Consider the following 25,508-nt stretch of genomic DNA (forward strand, 5'->3'; position numbering starts at 1 on the left):
TTTGAGTCCTTGTTTCTTTAGTCAGTTATTTTATTCTCATGGTTATTTGTTCTTAGCGCACAAAGAAAATGTCTTTACGTTTTTGTCCGTAAGGTAATCTTTTACTTCTTTGCGTAGCTTGAGTTCAGTTTCTTTTTCTTGCGCTTGTATAGTTCGTTTCAATTGGTCGTGTGTCCTGTCAAAACTTAATGGTTTGTAGAGTTACCGAGGTTGATTAATTTCCTTTCAGTAATTATATTCAGCGATCTCGTCGTTTGAAAATTTTCTCACAGTGATTGCATACAAACGCAAGTTTCGAAATGACAATATAATCGAAAAATTGAAAGCCAAGAATCGTACTCAAAAATTTCCTTCTTTCCCAACCCGCTTGTATTTGCGTTATAATATTTAAGTATTCCATCCCGCGTGTGTAGTAGGCTCGAAGATTTGCTATGTGTTACATTGTCGTAGATATGCGATTAACGAGCCCTTTTAAAAATTAAAAAGAAATCAGAGAGCATATTCAGGTCCTCACATTAATCGTAAGTACAATCATTTAAACAAACCTATCATTCTAAATTTCAAATTTACTGATTGCATCATAGAATCACTGCAAGGAGATTGTTCATCGTTGATTATGGGTGGCCCGTTTGCTCGTCACAGGAAAAGTGGATTCCTCGTCTTCAAGATGTCCGTAATCGGGGAATTGCTCGATGTGACTCTTCAAGTTGATAGTTTCTTGAGAGCGGATCGTAGAGGATTTACTCACACGGGGAACTCGCTCGTCGGCAAAGTGGTCGGCTTGGCAATGGTGACTTTCGTGCTTCGGGGAATTGATCGTAGAGCTTCTCGCTTGGCGACGAGAGGTGACTGACGACCCAAAGTCAGTCTTCGCACCGGGTTTGGTATCTCCACCATGTCATAACGTAAAGGAAAGAAGCTGGATCTGACGACTAGTGCTGATGTATAACTGAAACTTATTTATTGAATACGGAACCATGACTAGGCCTCTCGGCCCAGCCGCTGATACATGAGTCTGTCTGAGTCCCAATTCCTAGTTTCGGTCAAAGTTCTAGTTTCTGAGTGAATGTCCTGTCTCGGTCACTCCACAAGAGAGTGACCGTGGTTATCGGTCCTCCAGTTCTCCTCTTTCCTCTGAGTTAGTGTGTCTATTTATACAGTATCTTGGCTATGTCAGATGCCGACGCCATAAAGAATATAATAAGACAATACTTTGATTTACCGACATTAGAAAAGATTACAAAAGTAGAAATTATCACTTGCCCGTGCGTGGCTTGCTACAATTCTTTTGTTTCAAACCCACGCCATGAGGTAACAACGGCTCAATATTACGATTGCTTGAAACACAATAGAACATGGGGGTAGTACGCAGAATACCTCCATGAGAAAATAAGTTACTGGGTAATTCTTGTAAATGTGCAAATGAGTGAGATCATGTCATCGATAGTGTGCTGGTATTTCGTGGCGCCAGCATTGTTAGAGTCCAATCAAAGAAACGTCAGCTTGATCACTCGCGTCCAAGAACGCTAATATATTTTTAGCGTGAAAAGATTACTATTCTGTGCGCCGATTTGGAAGATTATGACATGGGCCAATTACGAAATAGAAAATGACCTCATTTTCAAAATAATACGTCCGTTCCCTCTGAGTTGAGAATATGACAAAGTACATTTCTTTACAAGAAAGTTTGAAACACGTGTGATTTATAATCATAAAATGCATGATCGCTATTAACCTTAAAAATAATCCTCGCGTCTTTGGCGGGTAATATTTGGGCTCGTTTGGCCTCGAAGAATAATAGTAAAGAGCGTGTGTAGTAGGCTCGAAGATTCTATGTATTGTTTTGTCATAGGTATGCGATTAACGAGCCTTTAAAAATTTAAAAGAAATCAGAGAGCATATTCCAGTCCTCACATTAATCGTAAGTACAATCATTTAAACAAACCTATCATTCTAAATTTCAAATTTACTGATCGCATCATAGAATCACTGCATGGAGATTGTTCATCGTTGATTATGGTGGCCCGTTTGCTCGTCACAGGAAGAGTGGATTCCTCGTCTTCAAGATGTCCGTAATCGGGGAATTGCTCGATGTGACTCTTCAAGTTGATAGTTTCTTGAGAGCGGATCGTTGAGGATTTACTCACACGGGGAACCAGCTTCTTTCCCTTTATGTGATGACACTCATAAAGAGGCAGATACAAGAATCTCTGTACGAGGTATCGACCAAACGTCGGTACAAATCGGAAATATAATACGTGCATCTTCTCTGTCGCGAGTATTTTAAGTGCGGTTGGATCTTTGTGGTTGATTCATGGTTGTAAACGATGTAATTCACAAGCTTGATACTTAAACTCGTCAACAGGAAACGTCGTATAGAGGTTCTATCATGATGCACTGGGGACCGTAATCTCTAGCAGCGTAGATCGACAACATGAAAATACTGCACCCTATGGGATTAGCCATAAAAGATAACAGTGTCGGTCGCAAAACCTACAAATTTTCAATGCCTTCGTTTGTATGTTTTTTCGCCAATTTTGGTACAGCTGTACTTGTACCTAAGTGCCATGCCCTCGAACTAAATGCTGCAACAACATCTTTCACCATAATATCAATGAAATTCGGAGTGTCATAAGTCGTATTCGCTCAGCTGTTTATGTACGTATGAACAACCAGCGATGGTCACGCGTTTGCGTAGCTGTAAGAAGTTCGGTTACAGTGAGAATGTAATTCGTATTTCAACATTTGAAAATACGGGCTTATATCACTACTCTCAAACAAAAGGACAATGGCAATACATGCATAGCGTGTGTGATAATGAGCCATAGTTGCTTCTTTAACAATGCTGAAATTTTCTGAAATCTGTCGCATAAAATACAGATGCTATTTTCTGATAGGATGTCGATTAATTGTCTTTTTCTGGTCTTTGCAAAACCTGTCAGACCAATACACAAAGATAATGATCATAAAGGGCCAGTTATGCTAACTTTCGATGATTTTAATATCAACCTTAATTACTTGTTCTGCTCTCCAAAGCATTTTGATATACACAGTGTTTAGCTTGACACGTAAGCCCGTATGTGTGTAAACGATGCTGAAATTGTAGAAGAAATGAATTCTAGCCCACGCTAGAATTAAAATGTAAACAATAACAATGCACTGTAAACATAAATGCGCTACGTTGACAATCGAAATATGGGTATTTCTACATTGTTTGGAGTAGAATAAGAAATTGCAATTGGCTTACCAAATTGAATTTAAAACGAATCATTAAAAGGTAGCATTACTGGCGCTTTAAATATCACAGCAGCTCTATATCGGCTTCTATGTCACGTTTCAAAAGCCAAACCACTGATGTGTATCTTTTATATTATAAAAATGAAATCTAAGCCTCATCAGGTAGTGAAAGTTTTTAACAAAGCTGTAAACGATTTAAACATATTTGCAATACATGTTTACCTCTTTGATTACATATAAAGACATTATACTAAGTTTTTTATTTCGGTGATAAATATTACATTTCATGAAATATTTTTCAAATGTATAACTCACAATGTTAGGACACCCCACTCCTCGACTCAAATGAATTTTGATGAAGCATTTGACATCCCATTCATTTAACCTGATGAGACTGGGTGTATCACAGGACGCCCCGATCTTCGACCCAATGAGATTAGTGTGAATCAACGAACGGCCGATCATTTTAACCTGATGAGATCACAGGGGCGAATGGAACAGTACAGACACATAAAGAATACTGCTATTTAACCTAGTTATGTGTTCAAGCCTTTCTCGTTGTTCTCTTCTCTCGCCCCATGTTTCCTCGCTGGTGCATTAAGTCATAATGGTTCTTTGGCTGTTTTTACAGTTTTAGTTGAAAGCTCAAACAGGAAAATGTTTGTTTTAATTTTTATTGAGTTTCAGATGAGAAAACCTCTTCAGCACTTAGACTCTCAGAAGATATTGTAAAAACAGTCACATTATAGATTGGGCGTGGTCAGCTGTTCAGCTGTCAGTCTAGACAGAGCGGCTAGCTCGTGCTAGTTTCCTGTAATAATCAATGAGTCGGTGACTTTGAAATGTGTCGTGATACCGAAGGTAATCGTTTGTTCTGTACTTGCAATGTGTCCTTCTCATACACTAAGTTGTGGCACTGAAGTGAAGTGCACCGTAAAAATGAAAGTACTGACACGAAACATCAGCCCCGAAATGAGTATTAAAATATCAAAGAGACATTAGTTCGTCTATCTATTCCTATCTGCAAGGTTCGTCACATGAATAAATATCTCGACATCTGTGTCCTTGCTTCAGAGTAGCACCCACATTGAATGCTTACTGTATAGGCGTGTTTGATTCCTGTTTATCCCTAAGCTTAGGAACGCCCTTCGGTTTCCTAAGATACAGTCACTCATCGGAAATATCTGGTGTTATATGCTAATTATACATCATAATCAAGGTCTGTGCCACGGCAGTCCACGGTGCACGTACGGACATTGACGTACGCAATCTACGTCCAAAAATGTAATTGATCATCGGGTATCCAAAATGCTGTGGTTACTGACATCATGATATAAGCCAATTCAAACTACATCTTGGGTAAAATTGGAGAATTTATTTTGTAAACGATCATTTCGATATACGGGAGGACTGGCCACACTTGCCTACCTTGTTTATTATGTGCATCTTTGATGCACAGGTGTTCTTGCTGGCACTCGATCTGGTGATAAAGATAAAATGCCCGACCAATATCTTCCTGAGATTGCATTTCTGTTAAACAAACAAAATACAGATCAGTAAACACGGTACAGTGCATTGTACAGCAGTCTCAACTAGTATCTATTAATGGTTTGACCAATGTCCGACCAGCAAAGCCTGGTGTAAATGTCACCAAAAAGCACAATACAGCTTGCAACGGGGTATGGGCAGTCTAATTATGGTTGTAAAAAATTAAAAACACGTAGTAAACCCAGACTATTAAAAACTATTGCTACATTGTATAGACATAATATAGTTATTACTGTAATCAATATGTTATTTGATTTTCTATATATTCAAAAGATACGTTTGCTACCAAAGTCAGCAAGTCAACTGCATATACTCGACCAATCAAAAGTCCAACTGTTCCAACTTCAAAATGGCGAGGAATAGGAAGAAATGATTGTTTATATCACCGTGGCAACAGACTAAGTCAGAGTGAAATAGTGCATATCAGTGGCAAAATACTGAAACCGACAGCTGCATTATGGCGTAGAACTAGGAACGAGATAACTCAGGTGAGAAACTGAGAAGAGTAACTTCATTTAGCGGCCTCAGACATTATGAATCATGTGATGTTACTCACATCCGCGTAAAACTAAACAAAATACCTTTTTAAAAGTTTATAGCATAATTCCATCACAAATACCCTATTATTCTGTCACTTAAACAGTGTCTTGGAGACCCAGTGTCTTGGAAACCCAGTGTCTTGGAGACCCAGTGCCATAAAGATCACTTGAATTTGAGTTAAAACAGCACTTTGATGAACTGTATGCACGTACTCTGGTTTAATTGGTCGTTCAAATGTCAATGCAGAATTCCGCTAATTTTGTCAGCTAGCCGACCTATTGCTTCAAATAAAGCTCTAGATTGAGAAGTAGCAAAGTGAAAGAACGCATTGTACCTTATCACTATAGCAAAGCCTTTATCTTATCGCCAATTAAATTAATAGATGATATGCCAATCATGCAAACAATCATTAACCAGAGATCAAGTCATGAATATGATGTCAGTGCCCAGAATAACTGAACATCTTGGGCGAGATGTGTCATGCAGGTACTGGCAGCATTTGAGTTGGAGGTTAACCAAAATATATAAGTGTGGGGTAAAGGTTTTCGATTCAATCGTGATGTTTCGTATATCGGCAGGAATGTGTTACCTATGCATTGAACAGAAAGAACAAGCTCCGGAAAGACAAAATGGAGTATTATATGTGCTGGTGTGTCGGACAAAATAGAATCAACAAGAATACGTTTGAAATTTCACTACTAGAACATCAGAAGAGACAGACAGACAGACAGACAGACATAGGCATTAGCCTGAGCGTTATCGGAATTCCAAAGCTAATCTTCAATTCATTTTAATGTCAATCTGGAACACGTCCAAGAGTGAGTGGCGTAGAATCTGGAGACGAATGAGCACATTATCAAAATAGTCATACTATTCTCATACATTGTGTTATACCATCTCATTTTCCATCAATTTTCCAAAAAGAAAATGACAATCTTTTCAGTGAAAAGGGCGTATTTGAAAAGTGTGCGTGTGGAAGTTATAGGACCCGTATTTTAGACTAATGTTCAAGTGGAAAATCGTGTAGACCAGATAGAGAAGATAATATTGGTCAATAAAAAAGTTCAATAGTTTAGACAGCCCTCTGATCTTAGAGGAGGCAGCTAGGGTAAGAATTGATAGTCGAATGAGCAACGCGGTCGTGCCATTAAATAACTCCATCGCACTCTACATGCCACCAAGGTTGTTTGGCTTGCATTATTTGTTTTTAGAGCATACACGCCAGGAAAGTTCTCTAATTGTCTCCGTTATATACCTTTTTCATATGTTTGCACAGTGTGGGGGAAAAGGTTATCGATTCAATCGTGATGTTTCGTTATCGGCAGGAATGTGTTACCTGTTCATTGAACAGAAAAGAACAAGCTCCGGAAAGACAAATTGGAGTATTATATGTGCTGTGTGTCGGACAAAATAGAATCAACAAGAATACGTTTGAAATTTCACTTACTAGAACATCACAAGAGACAGACAGACAGACAGACAGACAGACAGACAGACAGACATACATACATACATACATACATACATACATACATACATACATACATACATACATACATACTTACATACAGACAGACAGACAGATGTTTCTTTTGAAGAGAAGCCCACGAACAATACCTTTCATATAGGCATTAGCCTGAGCGTTATCGGAATTCCAAAGCTAATCTTCAATTCATTTTAATGTCAATCTGGAACACGTCCAAGAGTGAGTGGCGTAGAATCTGGTGACGAATGAGCACATTATCAAAATAGTCATTCTATTCTCATACATTGTGTTATACCATCTCATTTTCCATCAATTTTCCAAAAAGAAAATGACATCTTTTCAGTGAAAAGGGCGTATTTGAAAAGTGTGCGTGCGGAAGTTATAGGACCTTTATTTTAGACTAATGTTCAAGTGGAAAATCGTGTAGACCAGATAGAAAAGATAATATTGGTCAATAAAAAAGTTCAATAGTTTAGACAGCCCTCTGATCTTAGAGGAGGCAGCTAGGGTAAAGAGTTGATAGTCGAATGAGTAACGCGGTCGTGCCATTAAATAACTCCATCGCACTCTACATGCCACCAAGGTTGTTTGGCTTGCATAAATTTGTTTTAGAGCATACACGCCAGGAAAGTTCTCTAATTGTCGCCGTTATTACCTTTTTCATATGTTTGCACATGTGTGGGGAAAAGTTTATCGATTCAATCGTGATGTTTCGTATATCGGCAGGAATGTGTTACCTGTTCATTGAACAGAAAAGAACAAGCTCCGGAAAGACAAATTGGAGTATTATATGTGCTGGTGAGTCGGACAAAATAGAATCAACAAGAATACGTTTGAAATTTCACTTACTAGAACATCACCAGAGACTGACTGACAGACAGACAGACAGACAGACAGACAAGAAAGTATATTCAAATGTTCTTCGATGTACAAGGGGAAAATACTAATATAACAATGACGTTGCAAGGCTCTAGCATGTTTGTCAGGAAGTTTTAGTATTTTACAATGCGTCTTTCGTCGGGCTGACGTGTTGTCTATGTCATGCCAACCTGATCGACGCTTTCGATGCGTTGAAATATCAGTCCATACACAAGGACAAAAGAGCATGTTCATTGCGCATTTGCAGAAATTCTCATTCAGCAGTTGATCTAATATAATTGAAGAGTAATTCAACAGTTTTCCGAAGAAGAAGAATTTATAGATGGGGATCGATGTTCTTTGGATTTGTCTTTAGGTTGATTTATTAATTTATTTACTGATTGGTTGATATTTCTGCATTTCATATTATGTATCGTTCCTGTTCTAGATTAGTAAATTAAATGCACCGACAAGCTACGATCAATGAGCGGAAATAGAATCACGGAAGCATGAGTAGAGGTTAAAGGTTTCCTCAGGCGACGCGACGCAGTGTGTGCACGAGGCAATTCCGAAATGTCGGTTTTCCAGGCGACGTCGTCTGACCTGACGCGACGATGCAGACGAGGCAACGCGGCGGGCAACTCGAGTTGCTTGCTGCGTTGCTCGTCGTGTTGCTCGATTGTAACTCAGTCTTTAGGATTTCGTCCACTCCAGATGGTTTTATTATTATTAGCAGAGTCGCCCTATTTTAACTTTTCTCGGGAATCCCACTATCTGCTTATCATTTTAATCCCGCTATTACTGGTAAACTTTCATTTCACTTTATTGGCGGAGATTTACATGATATGGCAAGAATAGACAGAGCATGCGCAATAGTTCTGCAAACCAATGGAGATAAAAATTACCACCTGACGACTATCACTATCGGTCTAGCAATGACCCGATCATGTCTAACGATTATTTTTATTTCCACGAGTTTAGCGTCATATAAATAATATATCCCTAATAGTGGGATTGACTTGATAGTGCCGTACACTTCCAGCACACCTCGAAAATAATCATTCGTTTTATACAACGGTAAGCTGGGCAAATATCCCCTAGAAACGCCTTTGCTTGCCATACATACATGTACGATTGCTCAATATACACATAAATCGATTTGACACATTCAAATGCGATAGCAGGTGTTGGTTAGCAGGTCACCGGTTCCAAACATGACAACATCTGACATGTAAAAGATAACGACCAACACCCAGGGCTTTGTTGTGAAGAATCGCCGAGGCCGTAGGTCGGGCGATTCCAAACCAGAAACTACAAGAGGGCGATGGTAATCTGACTAAATACACACAGTCACAATATCACATAGTTCACAGGATGAGTTAGCCGACCCCGGACGCAACGTACCTAAGGCCAAAAAATAAATTGTGCTGTTCCGATGACATGGTTTCAAAAATAGTCCAGGTAGGTCGGCAGGAAGATTTTTCCCAAAATATTTTTATTTTTAAATATATATCTTCAGGGGTTCAGGGCGGTCAAACACTGCCCACAATATTTCCAGAAAAATTCATCATACATATAAAAGGAATAAAAACATAAAAGACATCCTTGTTCAAGCAAAACTCATATGCCAAGTGACGAACGCGTGATTTTACGGTTTTTTCATTCCTTTGTTCCGTGTTTACGTAGCTCTAAAAAGTGTAGGGTCGTCTGGTAAAATATAGGGTAGGTCGGGTTATCGCAATAGCACAATTGTTTTTGTTCGGCCTAACCATTGGGTTTGGCAAAACCAACCAGTCTTTCTTTCCATTGTTTGAAGCCAACAGATATAAATCGCTGGTGATCAATGATGATTTGCGTATTGTACAGAAGTCACTTTGTCACAGCAAGCAAGGTCATTTCGTCTTTGATTTCAAAACCTATGCTACCTGAAGTCGCTTTGTTAGTTAGTGGTTAGCGTGTAAGGCTGTCGAGAGAAAGATTGCAGATTCGAATTCTTGTGTTTGCATGCATTGTTTAAGCCCTTGTTTTAGGCCTTGTTATTGTGAGCTTTGAAACCTTTGCTATGCAGTTAACAGGGACTGCGCAGATAGGAAGTATCACTACCATTGAAAAATGGAGACAAACTTTTTATACCTCTCAGACCTGAAACACACTTATATCAACTGCAAAATATAGTAAAGTCAGAACCGCCGACAGAAACTACGAACATCGAAGAGTTGATGGAAATAAATACTGCTGAGGACAATATGTGACGTAGGGAGTGTGGTTTAATATTTAAGACGGTGGGCGTATTACAGAGAGCATTTGTCCGCTTTAATATGCATATCACGACACAATTATTTGTAGAGTGGTTATACGCTCAACACGTCCGTCAAAAGATTCACCAAGGCCAATACCACATACGATATCGGGCTGCGTATTTGCAGGTAATAATTTACATTATTTCTCAGTGAATGACCATCTGGTAGCTACGTGTTAATTTATGTTGCCATTGAAGGCTCCGTAGGAATCGTGATAATATGTAAAATTACACCTGACAGTCCGGCTATTCTTGAGCCAAACAAAAATACATTAAACATACCAAAGTACTAGATAGAGTAGAATGGTATACACTATGCTTGTCAACTTCATTAAACAAATAATCTATCAAAATAAAATGATCTCCGTCTGTGTTTGTATTAAGAGTGTATAATGTCAATCTCCTCAAACGTCCGGACGTTAAAATGGTGTACTTCAACTTGCATTTGTTGCGCTATATTGAATGGTAGTCAGTAAAAAAAACTTCGAAACGGACATCTTCTTATGGTCAAGGAGCGTATTGTTGACACCGTAAATATATAACGATTTGTAAATGTGTAAAAACTATGCATTACACTTTGTTACTCTTTGAGTGATATCGAGTTGAATCTGACTCTTTTTAACATAAGCTTTCTGGGCGACCTCACCAGGAAAGAATGTCCCCTTGCATATTAATCCCTTAAACTGTTTTACATTTTTGAAAGTTTTAACCAAAATAGGGGCAGTCCAGCACCGATTTTCAAAATTCCTCTCAGTTACCCAGTCCTTATTTTTGCATGCATCGATCTACTCCTTTCTGTCGTTGATTTGATCTGAATAAGGGTATTGAACTACAACTTTAACTACTACTTCATACCTTGGACGATGGAGCTAGAGGTCATAATTGCCTTTTGACAAAAGCATGCGAGTCAGTTACTTCACTGTTTCTCGAGAGCTGACCGGAGAAACTGCGAGTCTATTGTGGCGTAGGGAAAGCAAACAAACCAAGTGACAATTGTTTGCTTTATGTTTGTCAGAAAGATAAAATTTGACCATATAATACTTCTGGAAGGTAGAGCTGTAGAATTTTAATAATAACCGGCATAGTTTTTCCTGTCATTCTTGTTTCATTTTCACATTAGAGTGGCAGTAACCATGGCGTCCAAGTCAAAGATTCATGATGAAAATATTAACAGTAACCCTTGGCTAGATACCAGCGACGAACACGAATACCTGGTGACGACAAGGACAAGCAGTCAGGAAAGTCAGCGTCCAGGGACCAGATTTCCAGTTTTGTCTTCGCTGGGCGATGTTTCCTGTTCCAAGACGTGTTTCCTTGTTTTCCTGACGGTAGCTACTGTCATCAGTAATGTAGCCATGGTTGTAACACTACCATTGTATTCACAGTCACTTGAGAATAAGAGTGATCCATACTATCTGCTGTTTTCGTCATCATTGATATTCCCTTTCTTCTTCTTCGCGTTGCTTCTAATCACCAAGGCTTTCGATCGTAGCGTTAGTCTGCGTCTGAGGGCCCCGCTTAAATATGTGTTGGCAGCCGGTTGCTTGAACGCACTCAACGGGTTAATGATCGTGTACGCCAGCGACCCATCCAGAACCTCACCAACTCTACAGGCCATCCTTAGTACGTCAATCATTCCATTTACGGTCATTGCACGTTACGTCATCATAAGACAGGGTAGGTGTAGCAATTCTAATCCAATAACATCTTTCATTTTGTTTGTCGTATGCTCTTCTTGAACCCAGATTACGACAAATAGCGCATTTTCTTATTTCAAATCACCCCTAAGCGTGTATGATCATTCTGAGTTTCTCATTATATACGGTCAGGCTTGGTGACATATTTGTTAAAGGCTTATTCCGCAAAAAGGCGGTAAAATTCCTAATACGTTTCACTGTGCAGCATTCAAGTTGGCAATGTCCACTGATTTTGACGCAGAGTATAAAATGAAGACTTCCTTATTAGTTCACTAAAACATGAACTTTGGGCAATTTTACAACGTTTTTGATTGGCAGCAAACATACCGGGTAGTGAAGTCAAGCAAGCAAGCAAGCAATGAATGCCATTGTTTTGTTTCAGTGTCTGATACCATGGATGTAAAAAATAGAAGGATACAGGACAGCCCTATAATCCCTTTCACACCTATTGTTATTTCTTTGTCTACGCTGGTCTTTGAAGTTGTGGCATGGTTGCCGCGATCAGGACGGCTCGGACACACCCACTTCACTCACAATATCATGTACATCAAATTATTGTTGCCAAATTCATAAAAAAAAACTTTCAAACTTGTGAAATTGCTTGTGTTGAATGCCCAGACTGAACAGAGCTCAAACAAACCAAAGACTGAGAAAATCGACGCATATTTGACCAAGTTATGACTATTCTTTGGAACCGACTTGGATAAAGTCCCCTGATCGTAAAATTACTCTAACTTACAAAGTATCTAACCGCGGAGTCTGATTTTTTCTTAATTAGAAGGTTCAAGGTATGAACGCTTAAAAAATGTTTGTCCTAAGTGCTGGTTCGCCTGGCCGTTGAAGTTATCGTATTCTAAAGTTGGGCTATATTTGCGGTACGCCGATAGTTCGTCCCCATAGGATTGCGTGCAAATGCGTTCGTCGTTCAGGCCATGGTTCACCCGTTTGAAGTCACGTTTCCAGACGTTCAAAGACACTGCTGAAAGAACTGTTACGCCAAAACTAAAGTCATATATATAGACTTTCCGGTCTGGTCATGTTTATCGATCAGAGTACCTGGCCGAAAATTCCCTGGTGATTTTTTAGCCGCAGTTCATTGCGTCCCGTCACCATTCTGCACGGGTTGACGCATTGTTCAAGAAGGGGAAAGGTTATTACACATGCGCAGTTCTTGTTATACCGTGTTTACAGGAGACAGAAAGTGAGCCAGGAGCTATGTAGTCGATTGTGTTCCTCCTCGATGAGTTGCATCATCGTTAAGATAGAAAAAGGTCGTAGTATTGCTACAACAACATTACTGGCACGAAAGACGCTATTTTTACGCTGTCTGTGGTAATGCACGGAAAGACTCGACGTTTACCGATGACAACCCGAAGGCACGCTATGAATAAAATAACACGCTAATCCCGTTACGGGATTACGAGATAACGAATCGGCGGCAACTATCCCTTGAACAAAGGATCAAAGGAGTGTCCTGTATCCTTCTATTTTTTACATCCATGCTGATACTATGTTCAGACAGGGAAATATTGAAACGCTTCTGCAACACTATTTGTGATTTGTAAACACAGGGGATTAATAGATTGAGTCCGCTTGCGTCCACATACACAAAATTAAGCCATTGTTTTGATGTTTAAGACGTCTTAATGCGCCCTCTCGAGTTCAAAAGGTGTGTATGGCCAAGCATTGTTTGTAACAAGATGGCTGAAATGGACGACGTCGTACTGGCTGTAAAGAATGTGAAAGAGGCTCCCCACCTAACTATCCAAAATGTTTTTGTGTCGAGTTTGTGTTTGATTCGTTTCAAAAATGTGTTCCTACATTCTTATCCGATTGTTTGTGTTAATAAAAATGTTTGTTTCGCCTCGCCATAAGCTTTCCCCACACAAACAAAACATTACCGTCCACACTAATCCAAACTTCCCTACAAATATCCGAGGCGAAACAAACATTTTTATTAACACAAACAATCGGATAAGAATGTAGGATCACATTTTTGAAACGAATCAAACACAAACTTAATGACTCAATCGAATATTTTTGTTCCCAATTAATAAATCATAGACAATCTCAATTCTCGGTTTATGGCAATTTTTGTCGACCGATAAAAGTCTTTTCATCTTCAATATTCCATTCTAATTTCACCTACGGTATATAATATCCTAACCTCCTGTGACTTTCCTTCTAAACGTTGATTTGCCTTGTGCACCAAAAGAGATGCTGTATTTTATGCCAAACGATGAAAAAATATGTGAAGAAATAACCATGTATCAGTCAGTACGGCAGGCGAAACCCGGACGGCCATACCGATTGGGGACAGAGCAGAGTAGATCGAACGCAAACGGGGTGTTATTATAGGAAAGGCGGTGACTTATTTTAAAGCTGAATAAAATGCTGTCTCTGGTTGTGTAAGTCTGTTGATCGAAAAATATATTTTGTTCCCAGTTGATTAATCATGGGGGATGGCAGTCTCGATCTCCCCTTTATGGTTCGATATTTACTGACTCGTTCCCTCTCATTTTTGTCAATCGATGAAAGCATTTTCGTCTTCCATATTCAATATTACTTTGACCGATGTTACATCCTGACCCTATAGTGTCATTAGTTTTGACCAACGTACAAAGACATTGCCCATGAGTCCGGTTGATGAGATGTTTTGCAAAACGGTGAAGAAATGGAGGCCCGGGAGACATCGATGTCAGTCTTTCCCGACTGTTTACATGTACCTTAGGGGATATCAAAGGAGATGAATCAGTTAGTTGAATAAAACATAACTTTTCGGACTTATTTTATGTCAATTTTGTCAATGTCGGCCTTTGATTCGATTGAGAAACCAGAATCACCTACAGAGATGTCTGTATTAAACACGGACGCACAATTGGGAATAGTTGGTTGTGCTACTGTCGATCTCAGTCGTGGTGTCTCTCCCATAAAATTTCGAAGCTATAGGTCTACACTTGTCGTTTCAATTCACAGGTAGCGGTACACCGATGACCAGATATTGTACCGTTCTCAAAACTAGTCTAAGTAAGCAATTTTACAACACTGCACTATTTGCCATCGTGTCTCCCGTGAACGTCCTTGAACCTATGACGTGACCAATGTTTTATTGCGCCCATTAGAGTGTAAACCCCTGCTCGTTCCCAGCAGAATACTTTTTAAAGTTCTGTACATCAGTGTACACTGTGTGTATAAGCCCTAAACCTAGTTTAATTCAATTATGGAAAGGTATTAAAGAATAAAGGGTCGTTACAGTTGCTAAAATTGCGAGAAAAACGGCACTTTTTACTCAAATAGAATAGTCCTATTCACAAGCGCTATTGTTTTAAATCACGTCCAGGGTGTGCTGTTGATTTTCATTCTTTCGTGCAATTTCATTCGTTTGAAGCAATTATCCTTTCATTTGACTGCTCTGTGGGACTCTTCTGAATATGTGTTTTGGATAAAAAGAACTCTACAGTGAAAGACATAAACTTCGACGGTGATAGGTATACAATATCGGTTCGATGTGTGAAGATATACAGATTACAAGTTATTTTAGAAGTTCTTAAAACCAGTAAAAATAATTCTGCGCGCCACTTATTGATAGTTTCTTCTTGTGAACGTCCTTGAATCCGTGACCGCGACTATTGTTTTCGAAGTGTTCGACGGTCGATGATCGGTAGATTAATGAAGATATATGTTACTGAACTATCGTGTGATTGTTTAATAGCATGGTTAGGTAATAAACGGTGTAGTCTGTAGAGGCGCTACGGCGAAATTCCACGGCCCAAGGGAGCGTACATCGCATGGTTTCTTACAACAAACGAGCCGTCGGTTTTCATAGCTACTACCTGAAATCCGGCCTCACCGATGTACCGGGCCGATGTCCCTGTCCTGATTCGGAGAACAACTTTCAAGCTGCGTGTTGAGGTTCAGATGTCCGATGTTTTCATATTCAAAAGGCTTATTGATTTACAGAGAACGCCCGTCTTGTTTTTAGCTTTAACTTAGCACATGATGGCAATTGAAAATTTAAAGCCAAATAGCCAGTGGGAAAAAAATAGACGACTCGCTCTCACCAGCGGTCGAGGTCGCAATGAAAAAAAATCGAAGTCTCTGAAATCGGTATCATTGCTCCGCCATGTTTATTGTTGGTTGTACGGCCAGTTTAAAGTCACAGACTTTCTTCACGGTAAAATTCATATAATTGCCATACCGCGAAGTTCCCTGTGCATTTCAATATGTCTATTTGGAAGCAAAAGCGCCATGGACATTCGATCGATGGTGATGAACTTTCTCCAGGCCGTGACATGTCACCAATTACGAACTTTACCAGTTTTCGATACGAAAGATGCAATATATTATCAGCGTTGTTCACGTTGTGTTTTGAGTTTGATATGGAATATTATAACAGGAAAACACTAACGATTAGAGTGACGATAGAGACCATGCCCGATACGGAAAAATTGACATCAACTACTTGCATCGAGCACTGACCTGAAACTTCAGACTGATATATAAATGTCGACAATATAAAACATTGAAATGCCGGAGAGAGAGAGGGAGAGAGAGGTTTACGCTGTCGCGAACTGATTATACTCTTTCGGAAATGACTTCGGTGTAGACGATACATAGACATCTAACATGTACACCTACTTTCCAGAAATTCGACTAATCTTATAATAAAGAGTAGAACAAATCCAAAAGTGTTGGTTGAAGTAAATCTTCAGATGTTGGTTTTCTAAAGTTAGATAATACTTACAGAAATATGGTCATCATAGTCTTCTTTTAAAAACTACTACAACACCACGTTTCTTATGATCGGTGATGTCATTTTTTATTATTTTTACAAACTTTCAATGCATCAAACGCTATAAGACTATCTCATCTGCCTGTCAAGGAGTTACAATATATTTCCAAGGGCTGGCACACGATGTCAACTTACGTGTCGTCCGTCGAGCGGCCGGTGGCAGTGTCACAGATTGTTCCGTCTGTAATCGCGGCCACTTTGATTTTGATGTGACACCAACGTGCGTTTGAGGTTTTTTTGTTACCTAATTTGTCAACCTCACAAAATTTCAGTCCATGCTTTGAAGCAGTCTCAACATGGCAAACATGTCTCGCTTAAATTTCAGCCTCGTCGTTCCAAATTAAATTCGACCACTAAATTATTTCGGCAGTTTTAATTTCCTATTAATTCGACGTTTTTCAAATCGTAATTATTTTTTTCTGGTCGAATTGATAGGGTTTTTGGTAGCAAGCTTATCTCTTCGTCGGACCAGTATACCGCGAGATGTAGTACTGTGTTCGGCAGCCATGGCGAAAGTGAATATTGTATATTGGTTGTTGTTTGTTTTATGTTACAAATACCTGTCGCGTGAGGGCGTTTGAAACGCTTCTGAAGCGGCTCAGTCTGTCCACACAGCGATTTGCGGATAGAGTTAATCCCTACAACGGCTCTGGTCGGGCCGACTAAACCGTCTCAAATCTGAAATGCTTCAGAACCACTTCGGAGTGTCCACACATAACTTTCTGTGTCAGTATTGGCCCAGAACCGTTTCAGAGACGTTTCAATGGCCTGTGTATGAACGGCATATGAAACATATGGCTTATCTTTTAATACGCTTTGCACTAAAGTGTTATATCATGAGCTCTTTTTATTGTTACGTCTAATCATATTTGGAAGACTTAAGATCAGTATGTTATGTCTGTTACAAATAATCCACGGCACAGCAAGGAATGCATATTGGAATAAAACATTCCTCACGTGTGTACTCTATTGCGGAATAGACCTATCGGACAAGTTGGCTCAGTCAACCACAGATGTAAGTAACGTTTAGACCGTTAATACGCCCTGGACTCAATGACACTTTTAAGCATTTTTTTCTCTCTTTCAGGCGTTGGATGGAAACGATTAGCATGTACTGGGGTTGTATGGTCGGCCTGTTCATTTCGATGGAGCCTGTTATTTTCAATATCGATGATGAAGGAAGCACTTCAGGAGACGAAGGTTTATCAACAGCAGAAAGAGTGTTATGGCCAATCATTTTCCTGGTCGGGTTTTTACCACTCGCTGTTATGAACGTATTGCTGGAGAAAGTGATGAAAGGAGAGGTGATTAATGGTTGATACGTTTAAAAATAATGACTGCTTATAAGTCAAATTTCTCAAATTTCGTTTGTTTCTATTTTATGTGTTCCTGTTTTCTACAAACCAATTTGTCTTCCTATGCCGCTTTATTTGCTACACACTTGCTCACTGCTGTCACAAATTAACCCTTCATTACTTCAATAAAATAACATGATAGCAACTTTCCATTTTTTGTTATCTCAGTTCTCTATGGTTCGTCAAAATTGTCTATCGGATATCGTAGGTGTTGCATGTTTTCCATATTTTCATGTGTTAACGGCTGAAGTGAAAAATACATGTACTGAAGAAAAGACGAAATTAGTTTGTTTTAAAAGACGAATCGTAACGGAGTTAGTATATTTTGTTTTTCACTTCTTGTAGGCATCGTCGTTACTGGTCAATGTATGGGTGAACGCATTCCAGTTGATCGTTGTAACATTGTTATTCTGGACAGATTTCATTCCTCACTTTGGCGTGGTAAGTAATAATCTGTTTAGACTCTAAATTTGTCGATTTACACTGAAGCGTTTAGAAGAAGGCAGAATCTGATCAAATATCAAAATAGTAATATACGTCTTCCGATTGTGCTTCGGGACATTTACGCAAGGGAACATGTTTGACGTTTGAAATAGTCGACTGAAGGTAAATTAAAAGTCAGCTGGTAAATGTTTTGCTGAAAGACATTAACATGCATGAAAGAACATTGAAGGCTTGAGTAAACACACATGAATGATTGATCTTTATTAAATTTTTTATTCATAAAACACAAAATGATCTTAAGAGTCCAAAAATGCCAGCACCTGTTGCAAGAAAGCGCTTGAAATGAAGTTTCAATGCTCCAGTTTTGAAAATGGCCTGAGCAATTAATCATGTAATAATGAGCTTTTTTAAGGGATTCATTTAACAGTACAGTTATCCGTCCATTGTTTGTGTGTCTCCCCCTGCCAATGAGTACTAGTATACTGTGATAAAGGAGACATTGTCTTATGTCACTGATATGAGCGTTCGTTATCGAAAAGGACGGAACACAGAATTCTGTACGTCAGTCAATCATGGTGAATACTTCATTTATCATCGAATATTAATCATATTGAATCCTATTGACGAAATTGTGTGTCAAAGCGCCGACGTTTGACAGGGAAATAACATTTTTAACCAGTTGAAAAATTAACGTTGATAGTACTTTAATTTTTATTGTTGATTGTTTTTGTAACACCAATATTGCTTTACTTTCCTAAAGTCATCGACGCCCAAAGAATTCTGGTCAAGAATCACAAGCGGCTTTCGATGTCAATATGGCGCTGACTCAACCTGCTCTGCAGTCATCGGTCGATCATGGTTATTTGTGGTCAGCTACGTTGCAGCAAACACGTTCAGCTTTCTACTGCTGAGGCACAGTGATGGCGCCGTCTGTCTTGTAGTCACGCAGGCTCTCGTAACTCCACTTGAAACGATTTTCTGGACTCTGTTTGTACCCAAGCCATACTTTCACTGGCGCCCGCTGTTCAATCTCGCCACTGGTTTCACAGTTGCAGGACTAATTATAATGATGCCCGCCGTTACCGTTTACCACTACCTGGCAAAAGAGGGACAACTACAGAAACCCTCAGTGTTAACTAGGGAAAATGTGAAATGGTATGCAACGGTTGAATTCTTCTTTACCAATCAGTTTATTCTTGATTTCTACCGATAAAAAAAAACTATTGCTAGAATAACCAAACATCATCAATTTTACAATTGCTGCATAAAATATCGTGTATTTCATGGCAAAGTTCTTAGACGGTACCGCTGAACCGCAAGATGGTATATTGTCATGCAGTTTTCTCACTCAACAGTTTTGCTGTTGAAGTTGCTTTTTAGGACTATGCTACTTTCAAGATACTTATGTCATTTATTTCTTCAATGACAACGAGCATACTGTTCGATTGTGGTGGCAGTCACTTTTCGTAATGTCATTACATGTTTCTCTGTACCTACAGAATGTGACAAAAGAATACGACATGTGCAAATGAGAATATACGTAACTATATACGACATTTGCAAATGAGAATATATGTAACTATATAATTTTACTTTATGTTGATACTTCCCTTGCGAAAGTGGGGCTTTTCTAGATCATCAATTCTGAAGCTCTATACGATTTCAAAATTCATTGAATATAATTTCTTTTGGCATTGCCTTGTCCCGCACATACAAACAGACAAAGTGTTGACTCGGTGATATAAGATTAGGATCATCCTGCTTTATGAGATGACCACTAAATATTCATAGGAAATTTTTCAGTAAATAGGCATCCGATCGTTCCAATTAAACTGAGATTTTTAAAGATGAGCTCCTATCGATGAAGTTTATCAAGTCTTTTACGAAAACTTCATGTACTGGTTATGTTTGCCTACATGTTTTAGTTCAGTGAATGAATATTAACATCTCAAAAAAATACTAAATAGAGCTATGGTTGTCCCTTGTTTCGAGACAATATTTAAACACATCACATCTACATAGACCTTGTAAATGAGACAGTGTACACTTATAGCGAGCGTAGGGAGAACTCCCAAAGCTAGCATTCAGACCAACTTTTGTACATTAATGTATTTAGAATGGAATCTCTATACACCTTCGCGTTTGAAAAGAGTGCACTTCCGGTTGTTTACATCGAGGCGGCCATTTTGACTACTTTATCATAGATTGTGTGAAATTAAAGATGTCATCTACCACACATCCTACTTGACAATTTCCATATCACCATATCACAAAACGTACAGAATGTAGACGTTTCATAAGTTGGAGACATCTTATTTCTGAAATGAAACAACGAAAAATGCGTCTAACCCTCTGACGAGTTGTTCTGCAAAATGATAGGTCGGTAAGGCGTAAGAAAAAATTATTGTTTGGTTTCGTTGACAAGCGGGGAATAGGTACTGTCGTTTGGGAACTTTTTTTTCATTTCAGTGTGACCAATCCAAGACAGCAAAATTTCGCAAAATCATTACGTTAATTTTATGACATGAGAAAAAATGTAGGATTGAAATGTTTTAAATAGGGTATCTCTTCAACCCGTTTACCTTTGTAGCTTTTAAGATTCATGAAAGAAAACAGCTAAGCTTTACCTGACAAGACCACGTTGTACAATGTCTATTCAGGTTTACGTGACGTGACATCATCACGAACAATTGTGAATGTTATAATTAAAAACAATTCCATCCAGGATCCGTTCAACCATTCAATGCTTCATTACTTCATACGCAATGAAGCAAAAGATCGATTCTGTAGCATTACCTCGTATCTCACAAACACACAAGTAAAGTGGTGATCCAGTAACACACACTTTGGATCATCCAGGATTGTGAAATCGCCACATCGTATGTATTAGACATAAATATTAAGGTGTTTTCAGTCAAAGGGCACCTAATTATTTCCATGGAGCTATTTTTGAGCAATCATACATTTGATACAATCAATAATCAATGAAGTTTATCAAGTCGTTTACTGAAGCTTCCTGTGTACTTCTTCTGATTTCCAAAAATGCTTTTGTTATATAAATGAACACTTAAAGCTTTCCTAATGTAATCTGTTTTGTTCTGTAATCTGTGATAAGTGCTAGTGCTTCATGAAATCTAGCATGTGGAGCGGTTGTAACTATCAAATTATTATACCACCGATAATTTAGCAGAAGTGAAACTCGCTGTTATGCGTACAGGATAAGCTTAGTGTAACTAGAGACGCGCCAGCGTAGCAAAGTTGAGACATGTCGACCATGCGTGTCAAAATCGAGTATAAAGAACAGTCTCGGTGACAATATTGTCGAAAGTAGGACGTAGATATTGAGCTCATTCTGTCTCCGACAGTAAGTGGCGGAAATTAAATCGCAGGTCAGTGTTTGGTGGCACAGATAAGCTTATGATGTATTTTTTGTTACTCAATTTTATTACAGACGTTTCCACATGCATAGCGAAGTTTTGACAAGTTACTATACTTGTGCTTTAGATTTTTAACAACACTTCCCCAATCAGTCAAGAACAGAAGATGGTGAGTTCGCGACTCAAGCACGGCGTTGTGCCTCTGAGCAAGTCGCTTTACACCTCATTGCTCCATTGGGTATTGTGTTATGTGTACCTCATCCTGTAACCCCGATTAATCTCTTTGAACTGTTGGCACGTATCTTATTGCATAAAGCTTATCTTTGCCACCATAACACTGACCTGCGAGTTTCACTTCTGTCCAATTGTTATTTGTGACAGCATTGATTTGATGGTTACCGCCTATTAGTTCTCTAATATTGTATCAGACACGTTTTTATTTATGTCCTGTTAGCAAACTCTGAAACTTTAATTACGAATAGTTTTAAACTTAGCTCTGCAAACATGTCTTAGATAACACATTGTACAAAACAATTACATACAGTAAGCCTATCTTTGTCTTCATAAATGACAGCTATCGGAGTATTTATTTCACATGTACATACATTGTGAAGGAACGTACACTGAGGAAAAGACTAAGTATAGATATGTAGGCGATTGACTGGGGAAATATTACATAAAATGTGAGACTTATTATATCTTCGTAACCTTTCCCAAAGTGGATGCACCAATACATGTACGTCTACTATACAACGACAGGAAACATTCACAGTAGTTGACAACGCCGAGCGTTAGAGTATAAGCCACGTAAGCACGCGTAAGCCACGTACGCAGAGTTTTAAAATTTCAATATTTTCCTCTGCAGTGACTGAGAATTCGAATGTTTTGGACTAAAAGTAAAAAGGCAAGTGCATTATCGCACATGTAAGACAATACACTTTCCGTTCTCCGTTCTCATTGTACAGGATTAAGTGTATTTACGCACGTGATAAGCAATTGGAGATAAGATAAATCCAAGACAAGACTGTACCACGTGTCATGAAATCAATATCGTCATAGACTATGGCAACAAAATCGGAATAATAAAAAAACACGAGTTTAAAATCAATATATTCGACATGATTTACGTAAATAATTTTCCGGTGGGAACAACAAACTTGAAGCTCGTCGCATTACCATGGATTCCGTAGGAATTAAGGAGCCTTCAGAAATTACATGGGGGTGGACCGGGGGAATGGGAGGTCACTTTTTAGTAAACTGTCCAAGAGGGAGGGTCACTTTGAATAAACCTATCTTGGGGAGGGTCAGCAAAGACGCTTAATCAGAAGCTGATTTTACGGCTAAACTAACGGCCATAGTTATCTTATAGACTACCATGTATAGTGAATCAATATTTCGGTGAAAGTCAAAGATCAAATATCTTGCACACACATGGACTTGTAACCACACTACACTTATCAAGTACATTTATATCAAATATCAAACGTCCCTAAATACACAGATAATGCTAGTTTTAACTTTAAAAATATCATAGTTCTCTCAAAGGCTACGATGTAAAGTGAATCAACATATGTAATGAAACACAAAAAATCCAATTTCTTGTACACGAATGCACCTTTTACTTCCCTCTTCAAGAATAATACATTTAAATATATCACCAAACATACATAAATGTACAGACATAGCTTGTTTGTGGGGAAATATTGTCAGTATTTTGTCTTGTAGACCTCATGTATTATGATTTGATACTTGTGGTTGATGCACCATATAAGCCACATCTTACCTTCTTTAGGTGCACAGAATATGGTGACACTCCAGCAAATGTATAAAATATAATGCCCCTTCAAAAACGTTTGCTTGATAAATTGCGGCCTTCCCTCCAAAAACGCCAGCCATCACCCTGTAATGTCCCTAACTTACATAACAATTAATTAATAGCTACATGTATGTAAATTAGCTTATACTGTTTTAGTTAATCATTGGGAGAATACTGCAGTGGTTGGTAGGGTCAAGATATAGAAGTCAGACAGGGACGGGTCACTTTGTAGACAGGGGAAAGAGTGAGATTCAAATTTTACAGTACAGGTGTGCAGTGAATTCTCCGGCCCATCCCGTGCAATTACTGAATGCTCCCTTATCAGGGTTGGGCGTGGCAGGCTGAACGGATGGTAGTATTTGCACCGTTTCGATTCAGTCGGGACCGGCATTAGTGTTCGCGCCGATGAACTTCAGTTGATATTAGTTCTCGAACAATAAAGTTCGAGAAAGCTGTGTAATATACATTTCTAGGCCGATCCTTTCTTTAAAATCGTGAACAACTTCCCAGTAAGTAAATGTGGACCGACACATTGCCTAGCATTTGCTTAGTACACGACCTTTAGGGCCGTATTGCTCGCTCAGTTGAATGACAATTAGGTATGACTAACGACATGCTCACAGCATATTGATGATATTCCTTAACTAGTTCAAAAGTTTAAACGGGTAATCATTTAGCAAAAGTCCTTATAATTAGCATCTAACAGTTCCAGCCTCTGTTAGTCTGATGATTTTTACCTTTTACAAGTTTACGTAAAATATCGTATCCACCTTCACAAAGTTTTAGAACTTACATATTCACCTAGATTGACCTTTCAAAGTGAATTGAGCAGTATAGTAACAAAGATTACCAGTACAAATATTGGTATCAAAACCAAACCGCGGTACATGTGTATGTCGTTCCTTTAATTATGTACCAGCGGAGGCGTATGGAAACCATAAAAACAGAAAAAAACTTGGAATCTCTTGTAAATCAGTGGCTTTATTTCTTTCAACATTAAAAAGTAAACATAACACATGATTTAAATAAACGAAGAACTTTTCAAATTGTACATGGTAACTCAAGCACCTGCACTTGTAGACTTCTACAACAAAGCATTTGAACGCATTTGAAATGTTTCCGCGCAATGTTTATCCATTTTCAAAGCATGTTTGGAAAACGATTATTTTCAAATTATCAAATTTTTCACATACTTTACACAATACTATTTCATATCGACTGCTCAGCGCTCGGATTTACGCTGCACAGGAATAGAATCTTCCGTTATGTACATAACGCTTCTCTGTTAAGTACATATGTACTTCGACTCCTTGTAGTTAGAGCGGTTTACTCGTCTGTACAATGGGATTATTCCATGATGACAATGACTAAAGTAAGTAACTTAAGCTTTGTACCTTTACTTATTTACCATAATACAGATAAAAAACAAATAAACAAACAACAAAAATGTCACATCATTAAATCCACGGGTACAAGTGCCCTTTTAGATTGCTAGATCTAGCCCTGAGCTACAAACATTCTCTGATGGCGATCGTGTTAACTGCCCTCTTGCGGCAAAATATATCAAGTGAATTCGGTCAATATGGTCATTCAGTTGAAACATGGCGACCTGTTGACAAGATCGCCGCCCGCGATCGCCGTGTAAATTCCTTAGCAATGTGGAAAACTATACCTATACTAGAGCAATCAAGACACCTGTAAATACAAAACAGTCATCGGAATGTTTAGGTATGTTTTCACACACACATATTTCAGTCAAAACCGTTCAGTTTTACGAAAAGGCTTTGCTAACACGGATGCAACAGAATGTATCGCTGTCAACCATGTGAGTCTTTTGCCAATATATATTTTCTTAAACCTGAAAAAGTACACGAACTGAAATGTTCCCTATCAATACCTAATATTTTCTTCATGTGACAAGAAAAGCATAGTGCCTAATCCAATGTTGACCAAAAATACCCAAAAATCTTTATTTTTTACAGCTACAATTCGTCTACAGCCAGTCGTTTGCACTTATTGTGTAAAATATAAAGTTTAAAAATAATAAAGTTTAAAAACC

The 25,508-nt window shown here is 38.6% G+C and overlaps 1 protein-coding gene across 2 annotated transcripts; it reads left to right on the forward strand.

Moving 5' to 3' along the window:
* Positions 1 to 10,001: 10,001 nt before the first annotated feature.
* LOC139127289 (uncharacterized) lies at positions 10,002 to 21,341 on the forward strand. Of its 2 annotated transcripts, none has more exons than XR_011550968.1 (5): positions 10,002 to 10,080; positions 11,089 to 11,645; positions 17,545 to 17,761; positions 18,158 to 18,253; positions 19,017 to 21,341. XR_011550968.1 is itself a non-coding variant. In XM_070693204.1 (5 exons), exons 2-3 carry the CDS (start codon positions 11,102 to 11,104, stop codon positions 17,727 to 17,729), a joined length of 729 nt encoding a protein of 242 aa, XP_070549305.1. In that variant the 5' UTR covers positions 10,007 to 10,095; positions 11,089 to 11,101; the 3' UTR covers positions 17,730 to 17,761; positions 18,158 to 18,253; positions 19,017 to 21,340. The 2 variants fall into 2 exon arrangements, 1 of the variants encoding a protein (XP_070549305.1); XM_070693204.1 differs by having other exon boundaries at positions 10,007 to 10,095; positions 19,017 to 21,340.
* Positions 21,342 to 25,508: the final 4,167 nt, after the last annotated feature.

This window comes from Ptychodera flava, unplaced genomic scaffold, assembly GCF_041260155.1.
Source record: "Ptychodera flava strain L36383 unplaced genomic scaffold, AS_Pfla_20210202 Scaffold_30__1_contigs__length_3116999_pilon, whole genome shotgun sequence".
NCBI classification, from domain to species: domain Eukaryota; kingdom Metazoa; phylum Hemichordata; class Enteropneusta; family Ptychoderidae; genus Ptychodera; species Ptychodera flava.